Source organism: Stenella coeruleoalba, assembly GCF_951394435.1.
Source record: "Stenella coeruleoalba genome assembly, chromosome: 16".
NCBI classification, from domain to species: Eukaryota; Metazoa; Chordata; class Mammalia; order Artiodactyla; family Delphinidae; genus Stenella; species Stenella coeruleoalba.
Genome location: NC_137162.1, coordinates 29,394,442 through 29,419,756, shown reverse-complemented (window position 1 = coordinate 29,419,756; position 25,315 = coordinate 29,394,442). Strand labels below are relative to the sequence as shown.

At 44.4% G+C, this 25,315-nt stretch overlaps 1 protein-coding gene across 1 annotated transcript in view; it reads right to left on the bottom strand.

Annotated features, from left to right (window-relative positions):
- HPSE2 (heparanase 2 (inactive)) overlaps nt 1-25,315 on the bottom strand; it is a 569,682-nt gene that overhangs the window by 2,602 nt on the left and 541,765 nt on the right. Inside the window, exon 11 of the mRNA XM_079900324.1 lies at nt 18,585-18,731. Coding sequence (XP_079756450.1) covers nt 18,585-18,731 — 147 coding nt within the window. The remainder of the gene's footprint in view (nt 1-18,584; nt 18,732-25,315) is intronic.

Sequence of the window (25,315 nt, the reverse complement as noted above, 5' to 3'; positions counted from 1 at the left end):
AGTGACTCAGACCGCCAAGTACCCACTGAAGCTCAGTTTTATGGGTCAGTAGAAAAGGCCAGAACCAGGCTACTAGCTGGAAATAAGGCTGTAAGTCACTTTGGAAAATCAGCATTACAGTGATGACTATTTCTGGGCCTTGCCCAGCCTCCAGTGTGATAACATTGTAGTGGTATCATCTGAGCTGTGAAGAGAATAAACTGTTAGAAATTGATAAAGAGGTCTTGGTTTAGTGTTCCTTCTGTGCTCTGAATGATAGGTTTAGAGAGAGATCATCAGACCCCTTGCTCAGTAGAGCCATGAACCCCCAGAGATAAGTGCAATGTAAATTGCTCCCAGGGGAGAGCTGGGCAGAGAGACAGCTCCAGGCCCGGCCCGACGTGGACCAGTTTGGGCCCAGTCCAGATCTGACAGGCCAGGGGGCAGCCCCCCTCTCTTGTTGGTATGACTGAGGAATGAATGAACAAGCAGGGGGCTCCTGGGTGGAGAGCCAGGCCTGCCTCTGGAAGATGTGGAGGTGTGAGAATTGAGATCTAAAGGTCAATGTTGACCTCACCAAACATGCAAGAACCTTCTGTGACCCTCTCTGGTGAATACAGCGTACTCATTGGAGTGGAGGGCAGGGTGAGGAGAGGGGGTTCAGGTGCAAAAAAAGCCAGGACAGGTCTTCACAGTGTATTTTATTATTTGGTTCTAGGTTGTGTGAATATCCAACAGCCAGACACATGCACTATCAAATACTAGTTCAATAATACTAATTAATCTTTCCAAAGCATACTCAAATTGCTATCACTTGAAAACCTTCAGTGGTCCCTCCTATATATGGAGTTAGGTGCAAGCCCTCCCCCTGAGGAGTTAGGCAACACCCCCTTAGATTCAGATGATCCCAGAGTATTGCCATCTCTGGGTTCTAGGAAGTCAAAACAAAGTGTGAGAAGCAAGCCTTTTCATTTCCATACTAATAACGAGTAGTTATTCTGCAACAGGCTCCATTCTGATTTCCTTATTGGTTGGTTAAAAAGCTGACTCAGGTATGGTTGGAACCAGGGAGCATGATCAAGATTGTGGACTGGTCTCTAATTCCAGGAGCCTGCCACTAACTTCCTAGACGGCTCTGGCAAGTCTCTTTACCTCACTTCCCTCAGTTTTGCATCTGTGAGAATATAGGCTATATAGGATGTAGTACGAATGAAATGAAATAAAAAATGTGAAAGTGCTTTGAAAGCATAGTGAGCCATGTAAGTGGGAGATGGTGTTTTTTTTGTTACTCTTTTCATTGTCATTCTGGGTAGGTAAACTTCTTGGTCCTTGTACTGTGGCACTGACGAGTTTCATGACTCCTTGCCTAAAGCCCTCTCTTCCCTTGGTTCCCGTGGTAGCGTTCTCTCTCTCTCTTTCTCTCTCTCTCTCTCTCTCTCTTTCCCTCCGTTTTCCTCCTTCATTTCTGCATGTTGTTTCCTTTTTGGGGGACTGTTCCCTTATAGCTTCCTCTCAGATGCTGGGGTTGCTGGTGCTTGGTCCTGGGACCTCTTTGCTTCCCACACTACATGCTCCAGCTGGGTGCTGTTACCAACACCCAGGACTTTAATTACTATCTGCATATCGATGCTTCCCAAACCTGTATCTCAAGGCTGAATCCTTCTTCTAACTTATATCTCCACTTGGCTGTTCCACAGGAACTTTATAGTCACGTGTCCAAAGTCAAGATCTTCTCCTCAAACTCTGTCCTTTTCTCTGCCTTCTTATCTTTGGGCTGGTACCACCCTCTATAAGATTACCTAAGCCAGAAAGGTGTGGTCATCTGGGTCTTCTCCCTCAGGTCCCAGGTATGGAGTCGCTATATCCAACCAATTCTACCTTTAAATATTTTTCAGATCTGCTTCTTTCTCTCCCTTCACTGCTATTATTTTAGTTCAGAGTTTTCCCTGTGACCTATCTCCTTGCCCCTGGCCTTGCCTACCTCTCCTGTGCGGGCCACATTGCTGACAGAGCCATCTGCTGCTGTCCCTGCTTCAAACTCTCCAACAACGCCATCCCTTCCACCTTAATCCGGACGATGAAACCAAGCTCCGGCCACCTCCCCAGTCTCAGATGCTGCCAGTGCCCCTTACTGCAGTGCTACCTGTGGATCCCAGACCTCTGGGGGTGGGCTTGGGCTGAGTAGGCAGTCATTGTAAGGACATCATCAGTATACGCATGAACAGGTTGTTCCCAATGAAAAACAGTTAAATTTTGCCCATAAATGAGGTAGATCTTTCTCAAATGAATATGTCAGTAGATCCTGGTGGGAATAAAATATACCAGTTCATTAAAAAAAAAAGTAAATATTTTTCAAATGTGAATGCCTGTAGACACTTGGGATTAATAAGACACAAGTTCATTTAAAACTGCTATAAAATTCCTAATAGATTTTTTTGGGAGGAAGGGGGCATCAGGTGCTTTTTTCAAGCAAGCGGTTTTTAAAGGGACAAGTACTAGTGTGGGAGGGCTACGACATTTGTTGCCATTACAAAGGAACCTCGGAAACTGAGCGTACCTTTGGCCCAGCGTGACCAGATTAAATGACTTGTAGTTCCACTTTGGGTTGCTGTGTGTGGTGCTCCCTCCTCCTCCTCTGCGGGACTAACTGCCCTGGGGCCCTGCCGAGCCTGCTCTCGTGTTGCCCCCTCTGGGGAACCCTCTTTGACCCTTGGGTTAGGAGCCCCAACTCTGCACTCTCGTGTACCCAAAGCTTATAACCACCTCACTGAATTGTGGGGACTTACCCACTCTGCCCCTCACTGGGCTGTGAGCTGGATGAGGAAGGGTCCAGTGCCTTTCATCCCTAAATACTCGGTGCCTAACCAAGTGGCGTAGAACTGGGATGGAATATTTTCTGAACAAGTGAATGGACTTTTGAGGCTCTTTCACATTATTTCTGGTATTCCTGGACTGAGTTTCTCCAGCTCTAAAGAGGCTCCCTGGAGGTTTGCTGAGCGTCTTTACAGATTTCATTAATGTACCAATTACTCTTGCTCTCAGTGGCCCTAGAGATGTTAGATAAGACCTGAGTTATCGCTGATTCTCACAGTCACTCACTAGATAGCTTATCCCAACTGGACACGTGGCCGTTGATCATTGATAGCGTTTTTTCATCCTTACAAAAGATCTATATGACCACCTCTTAGCTAAGCCAACTTGAGTTAATTTTGTGAGACCTTAAGTCCTCATACAACCTTATTTACAAAGTTCCGTCACTGTAACGATGGACAGTGTGGTTTACCACCTCCATTCTAATTTTCCTGCTTACATTTTTATTTTAATATTTATCCTATTACCCAGTTAAGTCATATCACACTAAATATTACAATTATCTTCCACTCTTATGCACTGAACAACTTGTAAGTTTACAAACATATGTTAATGATAAAAAATCACTGATTACTGAGCACTGTCTATGCAAAAGGCAGGATGCTGTGATTTATTCTATCACATTTAGTCCTCACAACTACCAACTGAGGCAGGTGTTAGCATCCCTACAGATGAAGACATCAAAGTTTAGAGGGGTCTAAGATTCACCTAAGTCACATAGCTGGTAAGCGGTAGAGCTGAGATTTGCCCTGCAGCCCTTCACCATAGTCCTATTTGGCCTCCCTTGTGACTGCTAAAAGAGCCTTGTGAGGTACACAGGCAAGTATTATTATTATTATTTTTGTAACTTCACTATTGAGATGAGGTCAGAGAGGTTAGGTGGCCTGGGCAAGGTCACATAGCTAATAGGTGGCTAAGCTCTGTCTTGGATTCAGGCCTCCTGATACCTGTTTCTACTATTTCGTGTTGTTCCCCAATTCCAGATGGCACTCACTAGGATCATGTTTCTTTCTTTGAAAACCTTTCTTATCATATTTTCATCACATTCTGGGACCTCCTTCCTGGCCTGTGACATTTCAAACCAAATGCTAAATGATCCAGTCCATGTTGAGCTATTTCTCTTAATTCCCTAGCTGCTGAGGGCTTTTAAATTATCCAAATATTAGGACAACTGAGTTTTTATCACCATCTGTTTTTACAAAGTCTGAATTGCTTTGTTCCTGAACTTGTTTTCTTTGCATGCTATTTGAAATGGGATTCAGTGTCTCAACTTGGAGTCAAGCCCTCTGCTTCCCAGGTCTCTGTGGGATCCCCTTGGCTGGGTCACCCTCCTTCCCCCACCACCTGTCTACAGTCTCTGGTCTTCATGGCTTACTTTATGGTTCTTGCTAGCCATGGATACTGAAGCAAGCTTTCAGCTGTTCTGAGGTCTCAGGGAAGCAAGTCTAGTGAGCATGTTCTTTGCCAGTCTTGAAGATACTTTGCTGGTCTCTGGCCTGACTCTGGCTGGACTTCTGTGGGAGCAGAGGCAAGGGAAGCCTGCGTATTATCGGGAGCAGCCTGGGGAGCTAGTGTCTGGTTTCTGCTGGCATATTTAGGGCCTTGAATGGGACTTAGAGATAACTAGTTCCACCTCAGCCACTTTGAGAAAGTGATTTGCCTTCTGTGAGCTTGGGTTTCTCCATTTGTATGACAGACTAGATGAACCCAAAGATTCGTTCTGGCTCCCACATCTTTCCGGTTGGCTGCCCACAGCCTAATAGCTAGCCTGAAGCAGAGTTTAATGCCAAATTCAGAGTGATCCTGCACAGGTAGAAATCTGATCATGACATTCACCTGTCTAAATGCTCAGTAGCTTCCTGCTGATCTTAGAACATTCTCCAAAGTCCTTACAAGACCCCATGAGCGAGGCCATTTACCTCCGTCTGTAGCCCATAGAGGCCCCTGTAGCTGCTGCCCATTGCAGCTCCCCACCACCTCCCACCTCCTTGTGTTCTGTGTTCCAGTCACAATCCCTCTACTCTCAGTGTTTTTGTACATGTTGTCACTCTTCCTGGAAACTTCTCCGTATTCCATCCCTGCTTCCAGCCTCCTTTGCCCTGCTAACTCCTACCTGTCCTTCAGGTCAGGTGCCCGCAAAGCACTCCCTATCACCCAGTACTTCTCCTGTCTCTGCACTCGTCACAGCACTGGGATCGCTGACTGCTTGTCAGTCCCTCCCCTAGTCAGGAAGACCATGTGTCCGCCCTGCTCATCTCGTGCTCTCCTGTCCACTAACCCACATATAGCAGGTGCTCAGTAAAAGAAGGATGGGATATAAATACATGGGTACACGAACTACAATCTGGAAGGAAAAGACACTGTGGTGGGAGGACAGAGACTTGAGTTAGAGTCCACATCTGAGCATGACGTGTGCAGGCCTAGAAATGTCACAGTTGGCTCTGGTCTGGGTTTCTGGATTGTTAAATGAGAGAGAGGGAGGGAGGGAGGGAAAGCAGGAGTGGGGAGCAGAAGGGAGGGAGGAAGAAGGAGAGAAGGGAGAAGGTATAATAATCTGAGGAGTGTGGGGCGGGGAGGGTATCAGCTCCCTTTTCTGCTCAATAACCCGCACAACCTCCTGGCTTCCACTCTGGTGCCAGCGTGCTTCCCCGCGCGCCACTAGAGGTCCCCCTTGCTCTTCACAACGGTGCTGAGAGCCCGCGCGCCGGCTCCCCCGAAGCGGAGCCCTTGCCTCTGCCCCTCCAGCCTGCTCTCCGGTCCCGGCAAGGCCCGGAGACGTGCGCGGCCCTTGGCCTCCTGGAGCAACAAGCCGCAGGATCACTCCAGTCCCGACAAAAACTTCGTTGCGGTGCACTCGGCACCCCCGCAATGTGGCTAATATTAAGGAACCGTCCGAGGCCGGGCTGCGATTCCTGCCGGGGGTGCGGCTTCCCGGCTGGCGTGCAGGGAAGGGGGGCGCAGGTGCGGGGCTGGCGGCAACGCGCGACTCAGCGCCTGGCTCTTCTGCCTGGGTCCCGGCGCCCCGCCCTCCCGCCAGCCGCACCTGTGTGCGCTTTACAGGCCCCCGAGGCCCAGTTGCCCGTGGAGGCCCCCTCGCTGCGTTAGGAAGGTGGTGTGTGCAGCTGCCCTGCCCTTCTCCAGCTCAGGGGCAGGTTAGAGCCGGGAGGGAGGCCGGCCGGGTTTGAGGACGGGGGGCCTCGCTCAATTTCCCTGCTCCGGGAGAGGCTGTGCATCTGGAGTAGCTTAGAGAGGAGGTTCCTTTGAAATGGCCGTGAGTGATGCTACCCGCTGAGGAGGGCCGCTCGGAGGTGGCCGCAGCAGGCTAGTCCCCACTTGCCCAGCTGAAGCAAAAGCTGTAGGATGCTCATGACCCTCTCAGGGGAGCTCCTACTCCTGAGGGGTCATTGGGAGGGTTACTTCCTCCCAAGCGTGTCCTGAAGCTTTCTCCTATGTGTTAGGGGATTGTTCTCCTGCTAGGCTAATTGTTCTCATTTCTAAATTTTCAGTGGCACGTGGTTCAGTGCCTGCTTGCGCATGATAGTGGTTCACATTAATGCTTGTCGGGTTCCACTCAGTCAGCCTCTCCAAGGGTTCTCATGTGGTTGGTTGGACACTCCAGTCCCTTACTCTGCTGTTGTTAAAGAGAGGAGACAAAGTGAAAAATGGAGGTGAACGCTTCCTTTTCCCCTTACCCCTTGAAAAGCCCGCATTATATATGAAGTTCCTGGCCACTTAGACAATTTGAGGCTGATAAGATCATTTGCCCTATGTCCTGTTCTTTGAGAGCATATTGAAATAATGAGGAGTTTCAATCTAGCTTCTGTATCACTGAACTAGGACTCCTTTATGCAAGCAGAGCTGGGGATTTTTAGGCAAGTTGTTAGGGATGTAAGCTTTTCCTGTTTGCAGTTAGGTTTGGGGGTCATGATTTGAGCTGTGTTCTATCCAGGTCTGTGTAATAATGGTTTATGCCATCATGGGATCCTACCATCTGCTTCTAGTGGTTTAAAATAACAGCACACTTGGCAAACAAGGTGAGAGCCCAGCTAAGGAACCTGGATTTACACTGATATTGTTAACTTCCAACAGAGGAGGCAGTCATCTGGGGGCACTCTGGGAAGACAATTTGATTCTGTGGCCATCTCAAAGCTCCATGTCATAGGCATAGCACACTCAAACCACAATAGGAGCCAGCTATTAAAATCACGGAGACTTTACCATGTGGTTAGCCCTGTTCCCTCCCATTGTAAAGACTTGGTGCCATGATCACCGACATTCACAAATGGTATGAAAGGGGCATTATTCATAGTCCTACTGTTCTTTGTGTTGTACAAGTTCAATTATAACAGATGTAATCCTTACCCACTATGACAGAAAACACAGAAATATGCAAATGTGTGGTCAGAGGCACTATAATTAACACATTACACAAGGGGAGAGAGAGAAAGAAAATCAGACCTCATGGCCTGGATTTCAAGGCCTTCTGCATTCTGGCACTAATGTATTTTTATGGCCTCTCCCCTCACCTCATAAAGCATCCTCTATTCCAGTCACGTGAGACGATATGCTATGGCCCCAAACAAAATGGCCCTTGAACTTTCGTACTTCTAAACCTTTAGTAAGCTCATTCCATTGCCTGGAATAGCCTTCCCTCCAGCATTTCCTAGATGTATGGCTCATCCTTACAGCTCCTGCTCAATGGTCCTCAGCCCTGAGGATTTCCCAGATTCCCAGGTTAGAATTCAACTCTCCCTTCCTTACACATGCATCCTCCTATATTTACCCTCTGTGGTCGGTCTTGTCTTAAAGTATCCTGTGTGGGGAGGGACCAGGTTTCCCCAGTCCTAGTTGTGTGGAGCTGGAAGGGGCAGTAGAGGATCAGAAGCATTCTCTTTATTACAGGCAGTCTGCAGGTGAGATCAAGAGAGTCAGGTAAAAGGGCAGGCGTGTGTGTGCACAGACAGGTTTTCCATATGTGAGGGTATGAAATAGAGTCCATTAGTCATGCCCAAAATGAGTTCCATTACTGTAAGGTCACGGCTTCCTGGAAACCTATTCAAGTATGTTAAACCAAAGGGATAAATAGCTCAGTTTGATCAGATTTTGACAGTGTTCCTATAGCATCAGGTGCACTGGTGTACCCTCAAAAGGGAAAAATAAGATGTCCTGGTGGCACAGTTTCTGCTCCAGGGTCCACAGATGTCAGAGTACAAAGAGTGTGGTGACTCTGAGTTGTTCTAGAGAAGGTGAGTGGGGAGGAGGATAGGCTGTCAAGCGACTGCTGGTGTTTGGCAGCTGGTCCACAGCTTGGAGCTCCAACCCCTTGTCTGAATGAACCACATCCTGTTGTGGGTTCCCGATGCTTGGCAGCCAAAGAAATACTGATTCAAGGCCCTGGACCTGCTATAGGGATGAGGTGGATTAGGACTTGTCAGTTCCCTGAGGCTTATGTTTGTCCATCAGCTAAACCACAGCCTCTGGAGGATGTGGAGAAAGGAGAAGACAAGGGTAATTTCTTCCCTGCCCACCAGAACTGCCTATGTATTCTGCTTCCCTGCCCCTCAGTTTAGAATCAACTGCCCAGAAACGTGTTAGCTTTACTCTAAGGTGCTCATTTACCAGGATTTCATCTGGGTCACCTGGAACAGAACAGAAATCTCTGCTTGCAACGAGGGTCCCCAAGTGAGTGGAGCTGGGGTGGGGACACCACAGTATTGATGGACAGCTATGCAGAGAGATTCCAGCTGCTGGGAGTGATCTGGAAGAAAATGTATTCTAGAGCTGAGAGCAAATGAAATCTCTCAGAAAGTAACAGTGAAAATGCTGGATTCCTAAACATCTTGGTTTAAGATGTCAAGTCACTGTAAAATATAAAAGCATTTTATAATCCTCTAATCTGCACAGAGATCTGTACATTACTAATCTGGGAGTTAAAACAAAACAAACAGTAAAATCTTTGGGAACCGTACACATCTTTCCACTTAGTCATAGAGAACTCCCAGGGGCTCCTGGCATGTTCGCACCTTTGGCAAAATGGCTTAGTGCCTGAATGAAGAATAGAATCTGGGTGAAATCAGAGATGCAAATCAGCTGGAATCTTGTTCCAGTATTTTCTAGAGGGACAATAGTTCTCAACTTTGGCCACATATTTGAATCACCTGGGGAGCTTTAAAAAATACTGGTTTCTGGGTCCCAGTCCAGAGCCTGATTTAATTGGTCTGGGGTGTGGCCTGGGCACTGGGGCTTTTAAAGGCCCCCAGGTAATTCAAAGTAGAGCCACGGTTGATCAGCACGAGCTGATGACGAAAGAGTGGGAGTATGTTGGTAGCTGGGGCAGGGGTCGGGGATCAAATAGTTTTCTAACCATTACGTTCTAAATTTCTTTTGAATAAACAGGTTTTTTCTTACTCTTTTGGAGTACCATGTAAGAGGCCACATTTTTTAAACTAAAAATAACATGTGAACTTTTCAAAGGCAAATTTTTTGTTGAATAGTGTAGAGTGAGCACTTCTGCTATTTCTGCAGAACTGCTGCATCTAACGTTTTCCCTGTAGTGAGCGCTCTGGTGCGATGGACGAGCTCCTCAACATGCACCAGGGAGGGGTGTGCGTGGCCCTTCACAGCAGGAATTCAGAACCAAATCCAATGGAGCATCTGCACAGATAAAAAACTCTGTATTTCTTTAGCACTGAGAAGGAAAAGTGTGCTTTTCTTGAAAAGCAAGGTCGCTAAAGTCATTTAGATTCCTCTCAGGTCTTGGGCTGTGTCACAGAGAGCTCCCCACAGACAAAGAGCAGTTCAAGCTCTCTTCAGGCAGAAGGCACTAAGGGGGTTAAATATATCGTTCAGTACCCTCACTATATCTTCCAGATATGTACATAATTAGTTACTTAGATAATGCTGTATGCATTGCTTATAGCTACTCTCTCTTTAGGAGCCACCCAAAACCCTCAAATGAGCACAAGGGTGAAAAGAATCCAAACTCCTCTAGGTCTTGCTGAGTAAGCGTACATTGAGTAAAAACTGGAAGGCTTATTTCTCTACACTTTTACTTCTCCTTATGTTTTCTACAGACTGACTCTGAGCCTTAAGTATAAGAATTCTTATAAATACATATAGTCATATATATTTATATTTATACTTTCACAGCATCTATTTCAGACTTTCTGAACTGGAACACTAACTTGAACTTTGCTGGTTAGAAGTACCACCTTCCTGTTCACCTTCAACCATTTCGTACATCTCCCCAATCCCAGGCATCTCTCTTGCCTCTCCTTGCTCCCAGCCTCTGCGGCTCCTCTGTCCCTCTGAGGGGCTCTGAGTGGCCTTTCAAAAGGCCTGCAGGTGATGTGGTTACATGTGCAACAGCAGGGCCTTTACCTCCAGGAAAAAGAGGTCTCCACCATCTTTTTTTCTGACATTTTAAAACTGGCACCTGAAGCCCTGCAGAGGTTAACAGGTTTCCTCACACACTCTCAGCTTAAAAAGCACTATTGATGTTCCTTAGCTCTTACAGAACATCAAAGCAAATTCCAAACGCATTAAAGTAATGAATATAACAAATGAAACAAAAAAGAAACTAGAAGAAAATAAAGATATATATTTATCTGATTTCAGGAATATAAGTAGATAACCATATAAATGGAAAGAAGGAACCACAAAGGAAAAGGTAGATTTAACTGTATAAAAAGGGAACACTTCTGTATGTCAAGATAACACCCTAAAAATGAAATAGTTGGAAAAATAGCAAATAAAATGCTGAGGAAAATATTTCAACACATATGATAGGTAGCAAAGGGGAAATTGCCTTATATTAGAAAAAACTTACAAATCATTAATAAAGTGGATAACAGCCCAATAGAAAAATAAACAAAGGGGATGTAGAAAATTCACAAAAGCAATAAAATGCTAATAGATGCAAAAATTTCAACCTCACTAATACTTAAAGAATACAACTTAACATAATAATACTGTTATTCATTATGAAGTTGGAAAAGATTTTAAAATATTACTGTTCTGTGTTGGTGAGGTAAATTGTAATAACAAAATGTTCACATTTCCTACTCCTTCTCAGACCTCCACAACTAAGCTTGTCTGAGGTAAGAAAAATTGAACAGTTAATCATATGAGATAAGTTTATATAACTCAATGGATTCCAAGGTGAACAGACAGGGAGTGATCAGGGAACCTGCTATTTGAGGAATGGCTGAAGAAGCTGAGAGTGTTTAGATTGGAGGCTAGAACTCTAAGGGAACACATATTGGAAAATTGTTACAAGGATGGTATAGATTTACTCTGCCTAATTTTTCTAAAGCAAGGATAGAAATGGGAAGAAAACACCCTTTGGCCACAAGTAAGGAGGATCTTTCCTGCAATAAGACCTGTCTAGTCCTAAAGTGGGCCAACTCATGAGATGAAGAGTCTTATCAAACAGAAGCTGACGGGCTTTTTGTCAGGGATGTTATAGAAGAAACTTCTTGATCTCTAAGAGTACTTCCAAAATTTTCCTCTATAAAGTCATCTTTTAATAATTTCAGAACTTTTATAGAGTGGTTTATTTTAAGAAGAAACTAATTTAAATGATCCCAGACAAGTGAGGATAATGGAAACCTGCAGGGAATACATCTGGTCGACCAGAGTTCAAAAACTCCAAGTACCAACTAATATAAGCAGTATAGAACTTGAACACTTAGATGTCTTGAATCTGCTGAGATATATGGAGTAATGGCCCCTTCAGTCCCAGAAGACAGGTCTTCAGGTTTTGTTTCTGAGTGAGAATTCTTGGTATAGAATTCTTTTTTTTTTTATAAATTTATTTATTTATTTATGGCTGCGTTGGGTCTTCATTGCTGCGCGTGGGCTTTCTTTAGTTGTGGCCTTACGGGCTTAGTTGCTCCACGGCACGTGGGATCCTCCCCGACCAGGGCCCAAACCCGCGTCCCCTGCACTGGCAGGCAGACTCCCAACCGCTGTGCCACCAGGGAAGCCCTAGAATTCTTAAGGTTAAGGTTTTTCCTAAAGCTCCTTTTACCAGATCTGTCCATGTCCCAAAATAAATGTGATGCTTCCCGATATCTGTGGTGGGTCAGGTGGTGGCCAGTTCAGCCCTCAGAACTTTTCATACTAGCCAAGCTCTGAATCTGGAGATGAAGTATCATAATGTGGTCTGTTCCAACAGGGACATGAAGATATTTTTAAAGTCTTAGCACCTGGGAGTTACTTCAGTATTTTCAGAACCTCTCTGTTTGGCTAACATCAAATGACACCTCTCTAAAGGCATGCAGTTAGATGCCAATGTTTTCCTTTGATATAGGATTTAATGAGGCTGAAATCAAAGCAAAAGTTATATCCCAGAGAGATGGAAAAAATAAGCAGTACGTAGAAAAAAGAAGAAAAAGATGTTCATTTCTTCACAGAACAGGCAATAAGATTCTTGGTTCATAGGAGGCTTGAAATTCTTTCAGCTAAAACATGGCAGCTGAAGGAGAGGCTCATACAGATATGAAATTTAAACGTTTAATATGAAACCTATTAGCCCCAAAGCAGAAATATTCTGCACCTCTCTCATGGCACCACCCACAGTCTGCTTCCTGTTTGTTTTTTTGCTTCTAATAATAGAGATGAACTTTTTGAGGGCAGAGACCTCAGAATCCCTTTCCCCTCCAAACATCCCTATTAAATAGCTCTTGAAGGTCAGCTGATGACGTGGCCTGGCAATCAAGAGACATTCTGATCTGAAACATCACATTAAACTTTATGTTCAGAGTTTTTTCCTAATTTGTCTACTCGTGTTTCCCGAGTTCTTATTAATTATGGGACCACAATTCATTAAGAATTTAGCCAGATTAGTTGCCACTGAAAGTCAGAGTGATGAAGAGGAAGAGTTACGTCTGGCACAAAGCAGGATCTCAATCAAAGTTGATGAATGGATAAAGATACACACTCTCCAGTTTCCCTGGGAGTCCTCCCCTGACAGCATCTTTCCCTCTGAGGGTGGGGCTCCATGAGGTTCAGGGGATCTGGCAGTGTCTGTGTGCATGGGGTCAGAATATAAAATGCTGAGATGGATTTTTAGAGACCTCAAGTTAAACCAACTTACAGGCACTCCTGGTATTTAATAATCATTTGGTTTGAGAAGAGCATAGAAGAAACAGAAGGGAATTCCCTGGTTTTGCTGAGAAAAAAAATGGCTTTCCCTAAAATTCTGTGATTGGGAAATGGAATCTTAGAAGCAGCTCAAAGAAGAACTTTCACAGAGGATCTGAAATTAGGACTCGTGAAGAAAAGTTAATGGAAAAGGGATGAGTTAGCCTAAAGGAGAGAAAACTGGTGGGTCACCTAATACTTTTCAAATATATTCATAATGTATCATGAATACATAATACATTGTATTCTTAAGCCTAAGATGTAATGAACTCAGACAGTATCATGACAGAGCTCGGCTATATATAATGTATATTTTTCAATATCATTATAATTTTACATTACTGGACTCTTAGGGTAGCACAGTGTTGAAGAAAGTGCAGTGGACTTGGGGTCAGGAGAACTGGATGATAGGTACTTTCTAGATCTGTCACTTAATACTTGTGTGACTTTTTTTTTTTTTTTGCGGTATGTGGGCCTCTCACTGTTGTGGCCTCTCCCGTTGCGGAGCACAGGCTCTGGACGCGCAGGCTCAGCGGCCATGGCTCACGGGCCTAGCTGCTCCGCGGCATGTGGGATCTTCCCGGACCGGAGCACGAACCCGTGTCCCCTGCATCGGCAGGCAGACTTTCAACCACTGCGCCACCAGGGAAGCCCAAGTTGTGTGACTCTTGAATGAGTCACTTAGTGCCCTAAAATTCAGTTTCTTCAACTCTAAAATGCTTCATGGTGCTGTTTATTATATATAAAGTCCCAGCCACAGGCACGGTCTGCCCCAGTGTTCCTATAAAATTAAATGTTCAGACAGGATTGAAACTGTGGGCACTCCTTCCCTAGAGGTCTTTAGATATAGAGCATCTTCTGGTCCAGATGTCCTAGCTACAGACTGTCTGAGGGCAGGGGAGTGAAACAGACCACCTCAAAGCATTATTCCACCCCAGGGTTCTTAGCATCAGTGCATCAGAATAGAAGAACCAGTGTGATGAAAGTTGTTTCCTTCTTTTCCAATTTTTGGATCATTTTCTCTCCAAATGGAATTGAATATGACACATAGGGCAGAATGCTGGGGTCTGGTGAGACACCTGCTCCTGGTTTGACTTTCCCCTACAAAGTGAGTCTTCCTGTTCTTTGATGTAAATTGCCTTGCTTGACCCAACTTTATGTTGCTTTTCTGTTTGCTGAAAGACATTGGACATATGTCTTTCACAAAGACATATGAAAGACATATTTATGTCTTGGGTAGAGATGATTCCCTAAAGGACAATGTTCATTGATTTGTGATCACATGAGGCATTGGGCAGATTCTCTCGCAGATGGTAGAGCTGCCCCAAAGGTGCTCTTAGCCTTACCTAGAAGGGGAAATATTACTGTCTTAGGTGTGAATGGTAAGTGTTTCCCCCAGAAAGGTGAGGAAGCAGTGAAAATGACAGGGGAGGGACCTACAGCTGGAGGTTTTTTGGAAGAGAACTAGCGTGGTATAACTACCACTTTCTCTTGTAGCACCAGTTTCTTTGTGTGTCTTTTTGGTGGCTTGAAGAAGCTACTTTTCTGGTGACCATAGAGACAATAGGCTCCAAAAGTGAAGTGGGTGTGGGGGGAGGGAAATGGAAGAGACTAATAGAATTTTAGAGTTTGATGGGAAGCAGTAATCTTTCAGCTCAACCTCCCACTGAGTAAGGAATCTCAGAGCACCTCTGAGGTGGCCATGGCCACTCATTCCTTGATTAATAGTCTACCTCCTGAGAAAGCCTGTCCTGTCCTCAGTTAAGCCAGGCATGCCTTTGGAAAATGAGCTCGTTTTGTGGTGAAATCTTTCTCTTTTAAATTGTAGTCCCTGGTTTTCTGTCATGTTAGAGGATCCTGGGCCAAATCTGTTTTCTCTCACTTAGCAGCCCTTTGAATATCTGAAGAAAGTCCTCCCAACTTACCTTATTTTTCTTGTCTAAATTAAATCTCCCTATTTTCTTCAGCCATCTTTGAAGAATATATATTCCAGACACAGAATACCCTTCTCTGGTACACACTGCAGTTTTCTAAAAGTTTCCCTTCTTCTGTCCCATAGGGTATAGGGCACCCACCTTTTGTCTGGTTCCCAGAGTGAGAACCATCTCTTACATAAAGAGTTGAGACTTGAGTGGCGGGTCTCACAACTGGTTCACTCACTGATATCAGAAACAGGAACCTTCACTGTGGACCTGGATGTCCGGACTATGCCTGATGAGTGGCCTCAAAGGTGCTTCCTGTACAATACCTAACATCCCTGAGCCCCAAGTTCACATGCAGCTACCCTTTCAGAGATCTGAACTATTTCCAACCCTGATGGCAATTCTAAGAGAAGGAGAATTACCCCATGTTCTCTACCCATCAAAAAAGTTTGCCGGTATCTCCCTAATCTTAAACCCCCAGGCCAAAAGGCCCAGCTGGTGGCTTGAATGGCACACTGATCTTCTTTATAGCCTCTTCCTGGTCCCTAAAGACAGAAGCAGTTACAGGTTCCCAGAGCTTTCCATCCTCTTCTGAACTGACATGGCTTCAGGCTACAGCAAGGAATTAGCAGGCACAGAACACAGAATCTGGCCCCAGAGGTTTATAAGAGAGAGGGGGAGACACCAAAGGCTGAAATCACTTCCGAGCATTTCCTTTCATCCTTCCCTGCAGAGTCTGCTGCACCAAAACCACACTCTTCCTGTGAGACCCCCATCCCAGAACCACGGAGGGCTCCTGCTCTTCTGAGCAGTTACTGAGCAGGAGAGTGGGATGTACCACCTGAACGTGTGCACGGCAGTCCCTGTCCGGCAGCTTACAGTCAGAGATGGCTCAGCACATTCTCTCTAGAACGAGAGAGGTGTTAAATTAGTAGGAGTTCACAGGAAGAGGAACAGGCTTGGAGAAGTGAGTGAAGGGCCCAGAGTTCCACAGTGAAGTACTGGCAGGAATAGGGCTGGAATCCAGTTCTGTTGACTTCTAATCCAAAACTCTCTTTAATACAATATATGTAAAATCATATGTGTGTGTCTGTATTTATACTTCTATATGTATGTGCATGCATGGATGTGTGAAATTTTCATTTGTAGAAGGCTTCATTTCACCCATATGCTCTAATTTGATTCTCACAATAACCCCACTTGACAGGTAAGGGAGCTGAGGTCACACAGGTAATGGTAGCCTGGATTCATATCCAGGCTTTCGGGTTCCAGCTCCCTCTTCTAATTGCATAACATTGCTATTTGATTTCAGTGGGTGTTACCAAATTCCTCTTCAGGACCCCCGTGGAATGAAATTCTCTTTTTCCCTGTCCTTCTCTGACGTTGTCAACAAAGCCAGAACATAGCTCCTCACCAAGATGGTGACAAGGTTAGATGCACGAGAGCATAATTGGAAATGCAGCATATCGGTAAGCCAGTGAGAGTCACTTCAGTCACTCTAAAGAGAACGTATAAGCAGGACAGGGGCCAAGGTGTGGCCAGGTTCAAACATCAGAGCTGTGATCCTGGAGGCAGGGACACAGGGTTGGGTAAACAGGGTTAGAGGCCTGTGCCCTTGGCTGATGGAGAAACAAGCTCATAAAATGGTGCCACCCTGGACCATCATTTCCTCATGTTTCATGGTTTTGCATTTATGCAGTTCTTATGTCTTGTTATCATAATCTTAACAAATGTCTTATCCACACATTATCTTAAAAGTCTGAGAAGATGCTACTTTTGAAGAACATTCTTAGAGCAGTTGTTCCCCTCTTCGTCCCCAACTGGCTAGAGTTCTGAGTTGAGGAAGAGGAAGGCAATGGGCATTTACTGAGCATTTACTAGGTATCAGGAACTTTATATAGATGACTTCATTTACTTCTCTTCACAGGAGAAGTTTTACAGTTGAAGAAACTGAGGCTCATAGAGATGATGTAACTTGCCTCAGGACACAGCCAGCAAGTGGTAGAGCTGGGATTTGACACCTCAGCCTGTTAGACTAAGGCATTTGGTCGGTTCCTTCCACGTGGTACACGTGGTCTTCCTGACATTGGGCAGGCTCAGCTCCTAATATCTTGGGTTCTAGAGGACCCTGAACTGTCACAATCACTGCTGAGGAGTCAGTCCCTCTGCCAGACGTGACTTTGTGAGTCATTACTGAATGGCAGTGGGAGACTTAAACATACGGGCCTCAGAAGATCAGACCAGGATGAGAATTTTAGAGCCGGAAGGGACCTTACCAAATATATAGCAACTCTTGAATTTTGCAGATGAGGAAACTGAGGCCTAGGGGTTAGGATTAAAGGATGTGCCCAGGTTATTTAGTGAGCCAGAACCGAGTCTCCTGCCTAGAATGAAGACCAGGAACTCAGCACACCAGTCATGAACTACTGGGAAATGGAGAGAGGGGATAAAATGCCACGGGAGTTCTGCTGGGATAGATAGGATTGAGGGGAAAGAAAAGTGGGAGCAATGTACTTATAGCCAGAAAAAAGAGCCAGTATGTGAACCAAGACTGAATACAGATCTAGCGTGGGCTAAAGAGGCTCAATAAGTGACTTCCCAGATTGTGTTTTGTTCCCATTGCATACAGTTGGAAACCAAATGCAAGCCACCAAGGTTGCTGTGAAACAGCAAACAATTATAGCGCAAATAGTTGTGGGCAGCTGTGGGAACACAAGCCACCTGCTCCAAGTTTATAGCTTTGTTAAACTTGGTAAACATTAAAAAAGGAATGGGAGCGCTCCCAGTCTGTACAGTATCCCATACCCTTCCTGGGAGGCCTTCCTCCAGGATGGGGTGGCCTAGAGCTGCTTTCTGTGTTGCCAAAGTCTCTAGAAGAGACTGAGGGAGGTAGAGTATCACAGAATCATACACTTACAGAGTTTGAAGAGACTACAGGGCCCCCAGAATATAATTTCTCTCTTAATGTTCAGATAAGGAAACTGCGTTCCAGAGAGGTGATGTGCCCAGAACTATAAAGTTAGGGGCAGAACTGACTCTTTTTTTATTCTTACAGTGATTTTATTTTATTTATTTCTCCAGGGTTTTATTTACATTTATTTTTTATTAAATTAAAAATTAATCCAAATTAACCCCAAATTAAATCTTTTAATTAAATCCAAATCTTTAATTCATTAGCACTGACTCCTGATCTCTGAACTTCTGATCCTTTGTCCAGTGCTCCTTCCTTTAAGCCCCACAAGGTTTGTAGATGGAGACAAACAGGGAGTTACAGCATTACAGAATGTTACAGCTGGAATGGATGTGGTTCTTAACTACAGTTGTTTTTGGTTGTCACATGACTGGGGGTGCTATTAGCATTTAGTGGGTAGGGACCAAGGATGCTAAATGGCTTAAAATGTGATCATCCTTGCATAATGAAGAATCCTGTGGTCCAGAATCCAAGAGTGTCCTTATTGAGATATATTTTGTCCATCGTTTGACTTTATGGTTGGGGACTCTAAGCCTAGAGACAGGGAGGGGCTTGACCAGGGTCCTAAAGGGAGTAAGCAGTCCCTGAGTGAATTAGCAGCAGCCTTGGTGCCCTCAGCAAAGCGGCACTCCAACTCCCCGCACACCCAGCTCCTGCTGCGCTCGCTCCTAAGCTACTTCCGGGTCGGCACTTACTTGGACTTCAGGCCCTCCTGTCCATAGGGCTGCAGTAGGTACTGGTGCACAAGCTTGTCCCTGAGAGTCCCGGCCAGTTTAATTTTCTTTCTTGATCGGTGCAAGTTGATGATAAAAAGTGTAATGGACCCTCGAACATAGTTGTGGCTGATATCCAGAGAGAGAGAGAGAGAGAGAGAGAGACAGAGGGAAAGATGGAAACACAGTGGTCTGTTAGATGCTTCTAGATCATTTACAGGCTGCATGAAACAGGACTACCCCAGGAAAGGGCAATTATTTTATGGTTCTTGGCCATCCTAGCCCTTCAAAGACAGGAAGGCCTTGTTACTGTGGTGTCCTGCAAAGAAGATACCCACTTCCCACCACACCCCTTTTGTTTTTCTTTAAATGTATTGCAATAATTTTAGAAAAAAAAATATCTTTTCCTGAATATGGAAGTAAAATATGCTGATTGGAAAAAAAAAAGGAAAAATATAGAGAAACACAAAGAAGAAAAAGAAAAATCCCCCATAATCCAAGTGTCTTAAGATATGATAACATTTTGGTAGATACCCTTCCAGTATTTTTTAGTTTATTAATTCAACAAATATTTACTGAGTTCTTTGACACATACATATATATATTTCTCAGTTTTTACATAATTGGGATCACATTGTTCACCAGTTTTTTTAGTTCGTGAACATCTTAAACATGCTGCCATGTTATTGTTATTATATATTCTTTTTTTTTTCTTTTTTGCAGTACGTGGGCCTCTCACTGTTGTGGCCTCTCCTGTTGCGGAGCACAGGCTCCGGACGCGCAGGCTCAGTGGCCATGGCCCACGGGCCTAGCCGCTCCGTGGCACGTGGGATCTTCCCAGACCAGGGCACGAACCCACGTCGCCTGCATTGGCAGGCGGACTCCCAACCACTGCGCCACCAGGGAAGCCCTATATATTCTTCACTTATAAAAGAATATTAAGTTCTTCAATCATAGAAATTTATTTAACTAGGCTCCTCCTTTGGGGACTTATGTTGTTTGTAATTTTTTGCCATTATAAATTATGTGATGCAGGACTTCATTTATATAAACTTTTTGCACTTCATGATTATTTCTGATGGATAAAGTGCTGGAAGTTGGAAACACTAGGTCAAAGGGAATGCAGTGTATGATTCCTCACCAAATCTGATTCCTACCCAGTTGGTGCCCCTCTCTGTGGGAAGATTATTTTGTCCCTGCTCTGTTGAACACTAGAGTGATCACATGATTGGCTTTGGTCAATGCAATGTGGGTGGACATGTTAAAACCTCTGGGGCAGAGGCTTTAGTAAGCAGCCCATATTTTGCCATGTCTCTTTTCCCTCTGCCAGAAGACTGACAATGTTCTTGAGAGAGGCTGCTCTATTGATCTGCATCCTGGAATGAGGATGATGTGGAGAGATATACAGCTGAGCCATGACAGACAAGTAATGTGAAAGAGAAATACATTTTCTTGTTGAAAGCCATGGAGATTTGGAGGTCCTTTGTTATCAGAGCATAACCTCATCTATCCTGACTAATATACACATTTTGATAATATGGATATTATCTAGAAAGCTTGTATCAGTTTGCTCTGATCACCTACGTATGAGAGCACCCATATCCTCATACCCCTAAGAACACTGGATATTAACCTTTTAAAATATCTTTCTCAACCTGAGAGGTGATAATGGGATTTCAATGTTGTATTAATTTGTATTTTTAAAAAATTCACACTGAGGCACAGTATTTTTTTTCATTTGTCTCTTTGCTACTTCTTCTTTTGTAAACTGACTGTTCATGGCCTTTGCCCATTTTTCTATTGATATATAAAAACTATTTATTTATTAAAGATAGTGATCCTTTGTTTGCATGTATATTGCAAAATTTTTCCCAGTTTTCTTTGACTGATTCAGTTTGTTCGCGTTGTATTCTGATGTATAAAAGTTCAAAACTTCTAGGCAGTCAAATTTATTGATCTTTTTGATTTCTACTTTTGCTACTTTACCTACCCCATGATTATATAACTATTCACTTTTTGGAATCCTTTTAAACCAGCACAGGTTTAAAAAATGGCCCCATCCTGCTTTCAAAGGAGAAATTCAGAGCAACTCTAAGTCAACTGTGCCCACAGGAAAATATCATTCTCTGCAGAAACAGCACAGCTCAGCCTCTGGGTCACTCATCTATGCCTCTAAATGTGCTAATTAAGAGTTGAGTGACCAAGGGCCAGTCATTGTGATAACTTGGACTAAAAAAAAATACAGAATACAGTTTCCAGGTCTCATCCCTTTATTTAATCCATTTGTGATTGGGGTCTGGGAATCGATATTAAAAAAAATCTTTCCAAGATATTTGGCAGATGAGTTTGGTCTGGGAACCACTTGCCTAGAGCAATCCATTAAGGTTATGAGAAGAATCCCCAGAGTATACCGTTTTGGCTGTGTGTCTGATGATTTTCCTTGCATCTGTAGGAGGGTACATTATTGCATTCAAGGTTTTTTGGATACCTGAATTGATATTCTGATAAATTATTAAATGACTCTTCTATTTGGTCCCTCCTCCTCTGGTCCTTCTTCTCAGTCCCCTGAAGCATGTGAACTAGCTTTTGGAGCCAACGAGTTAGGTCAGGAGAGAATGCCAATTTATTTGTGCAGACTCGTGTCATCAGAGATCTGAAGAAAGATGCTGCTAGCCAATGTTAGCATTTAGCAACATTAAAGAACACCAACTAAATTCCATTGGTGGCTTTAAGCTTAGCTTAGCTGTGTGCAAAACTACATTAACTACAGGCACTGTGGGCTTCAGCGTGTGAGCAAAAGCAGGCGTGCATGAGTACCAATTTTCACAGACTGTGGTGAAGCCTTCTGCTAACTCCCATCAAACAACCTTCTCAAAGGCTAGCAGCGGAGGCGGACAGAGCTGCGTGTTTGCATTTAGGAGTTTCTCCTCTGCAGAGCTGGGGCAGAATGAGCCCTTGGAGATGGCAGAGGAGAAGGGAGGCATGTGGGGAAGTGGTGGGTGGGAGGGAGACCTGAAATCACACCACTGCTTCAGGGAAAGCTATCTTTTCAAGCTGCTCGGCAGTGGTCTGATTTCCATTTACACAGTTCCACTGGGGGAGACAAGCCAGTACTGAAAGCCAGCCCAGACACCAACTGGCCGAGGCTCTCACAGAGCTCACGGAGCCTCCTCAGGTAGGAGCTGGCATTGAAGACCCCCTCGATCATTGCTTTCCCTGCTTGGCCGATGGGCAAGGACATTAAGCAGAGGCCTTTGGCTGTGAAGACACATTCTTGGCTGGGGAATGCAGCACCAACCTGAAAGTACTATGTTGAGAAACCAGATTCCTGAAGAATGTACATTCTCTGCCGACAGAAGAATAATCTTGGAGGACTATCTGTTCCCTAAGGAAATGGGGTCTTACTGAAGGTGTGGACTGGAGGCAACTGCTGACCTTCTGATGCTGTCAAGTCCAGGGGGCTTTTTGTTCTCTTAGTTAATGCCCCTGCTGTCTGGTAGAACATCTGTCTTGTTCCATGTCTCACTCATGGTAAGACTTTGTCACCAGCAGAGAATGCGTGTATCTGGAGTTCATCTTTCTGGCTGTTCTTTTGCTGCCTGACATCCCTATGTTGCCATGTGGGAGGGGGAGGAAGTGAGTCAGGAGTGGGGACTGGGCCTGGAATATCATGGATAGAAGAGGCGAGGGGTGTCATATGGGGAGGTGCATCTTGACTTACAGATGAAAAACAGTCCCTGTTCTAGAAATGTCTCCAGTGAAGCTGGGAGACTAGGAAAGGGAAGGGAGGGTGATGCTTTGAAATCCGTGGCCATTTCCAGTGAAAGTCTACGTGTTTGAAAACTGTGTTGGTCCATTATCTCCAAATCTAATTCAAAGTTCTTAGGTTCGGTAAAAGTCAGGCCATATTTTGCCAAACATCTTTTCCCCTAATTTCAAAGCGTTGTGTATTTTAAGGGAAATTTAATCCACATGTTTCTGATTCATTTACACTTAACTCATCAAAGTATTGTTTTGTAAGAGCGATTTGATGTCCAAGAAGCCTCAGGAACCTTTTTATGAGTCTTTAAAAAAACTTCTTCTGAAAAACAGGAAGTTGTGCTTTGCCAATAATAAACGAACTTGAACCCCAAAAGGCTCAATTTTGCTTCAGTATCCACCAGGCTTCAACTGGTTCTGAACTTGGCTAAGGACCTCAGCTCCTCCCAGAAACATACATTGTGCTAGCAGAATGGTTTAGAAAAAGAAGGTTTCCTAGTCAAAACTTATTCGTTCTCTGAATAAGAAGACTTAGGGTGAGAATTGCTATGCTGCCACTGTCCTAATTTGTTGGTTCTAGAACAGAAAGCAGAAAATCACCTGCTAGTGTTGGTATGAGTATCTAACTCTTTATCCTAAATCAGTCATAAAAGACAATCGTCTACTAGGTCAGAAACGACTCACGGTCTAAGAGATGCCATGAGAGGGAGTGAGGTATTCAAGTAGAGGTTCATGACTGTCAGGGAGATTGTAAAGGGCATTTCTGTGTTATATAGGACACCAGGCCAAAGATCTCTAAGGGTTCTTTCCAAATGTAAAAATCTTTACATTATTAATGTTGCTACTTGCCTATACGTGTGATACCATAGAACCTTTGGAATTTAATACAATAATACAAATGCGAATATCTGGCAAGATGCTTGGCACACAGCAAGTGTTCAATACAGACTGGAGTGCAGGAATTATTTTAAAAGACCCCTTCTTTGGTTTATTCTACTGGTAAACTTATACTTTTCCACCCAATTCCCTATTTTGAGCAAGGATATATATTTTCAGAGTATTGGTCAAGACTGGACAGCGTGAAGCTAACATGCCCACTCTGGGACATTTCTGTGACCTTGGCTTCTTTGGCCACAAATAAATAAGTGAACCAGGAGTGCTTCCTCGTGACTGCTATGCAGGATGAGGGGGCACAGACAGGGCACGTGGCTTCCCACAGAGAAGGAGCAGAGACACTTCTATCTTTGCGCCCACCTATCTAAGGCACCGGACACCCACTAACATGGAGAAGATCTGCAAACTCAGCCAGCTCAGTGTATCCACTGTGGGCTTTCTTCTCTAATAGGAACAAAAAGACCTTCACCCCAGTAATCACTAAGGTCATCTGTGGAATAGATTAGTAAAGTCATTTCTTTCTTTTATGTAACAGGGAGAAAGAGGGATGGAACTGACAGAAGCACAGTGGCACTGTTTCCCCAGAGAGGTTCTGGAGTGACTTTCCATAGAAAGCAGAGGAGACCTGGTGATGGAGAGAGAATATTGAATGCAATGAATGATTTGATGCTAGCGAATGGCAGAATTCTTAACCATTCCACCACACCCCTTCCTTCTGGCCAGTGTGGTAACAGCAAAGGGAAAGAGATCTATAACTGTAAATCATCAGTGATGTCTGGATGCCCTATTTCTGCATTCATTCACTCGCCCATTCATCAAACATTCACTGAGACCTTCCTCAGGCCCGTCACTCTACTGGACACCAAGAATACAAAAATGCATGAGGCACTGGCCCTGAGGGCACAGTATATTCAGAACATTAGTGACAACTTCCCACGAGAATGTCAAAGAACGTCAGGATGAACACTGGGATGAAACAATGTGAAGAGACCTCTGTGAAGACCCTCAAATTCTGCTAAGCCCGTGGCTTGACTACTGACATTTTCCCCTGCGTCCTCAGACCTGTAGTATAAAGGGCACATACTGATGTGCTTCCCAAAAGAGACAAAAGGTGCCAAGAGTAATTTTTCTCTCTTGAAGCTGGGGGTCCACCTTTTGGGTGGTTACCTCAAGGCCAGGGTGGAGACAAGGAATACAATGTTTCCTTGTGTGGTGATCAGATAACTCCAGCCAAGGCCATAAAGCAGTCACTCTCAGTCAGGTATTGGATTGAGCTTCCTGTTGAGCAAAAGGGACGTTGAAAGCCTCTGGCCTCTGCCCAAACCAGCCTCCACTCATCCACAATAGGCACTTGTATCTACAGACAAGACAACTGGCCCCTGACCCCGCTATGCTCAGAGTGAGTCTTTGAAAAATCTTATCCTGATAAATTAACTGGCTTGGCTCCTCTGTCATCAAGGAAGGGGAAGGAGCGTCTGTTGTAACCTGACCGCTGGAGCTCTTTGTGCCTCCACTACCCGTGATCAGCTCCTGACAGGCTCACTGGAGTGAAGATCTGGCTGGGGGCACGTGCCTCCTCCTCCCTCACTCCCACTCCACACAAGGTTTCTCTGCAGGAAGAGAAAAGTTCTTACTTCCAGAGCTGCCTACTCTGTTCCTTAAACAGACAGCGATGTAAGAAAGCCATATTTGGTCTGATGGGTTTTGCTTTAGGCTCAGTTTTAAGTTTTTACCTTATGAACCTCACGTTTTAAAATATTTTATCTGCCAAACTTTATTTATTTACTAATATTTTTCCTATTTTTTAAAAGACAACTCTGACAACCAGAGCTTCAGATGAAAAAGAACATAATCATACCTGTTACCGTGCTGATTGTTCAAAGTCCGGCCCCCTAAAAGAGGAAGCCTAGATTTTATTTAACCTTTAAAATAGCTGAAAAGGTTTTCCAAATACTGAAATAGCTCTAAAGCTGGCCTGACTACTTTTGGGCACTCTCAGTTTGGGATGCACTGGTATATGGTTAGGTTTCTAGTGGTATAGCTCTCCAAAATGCATCTTA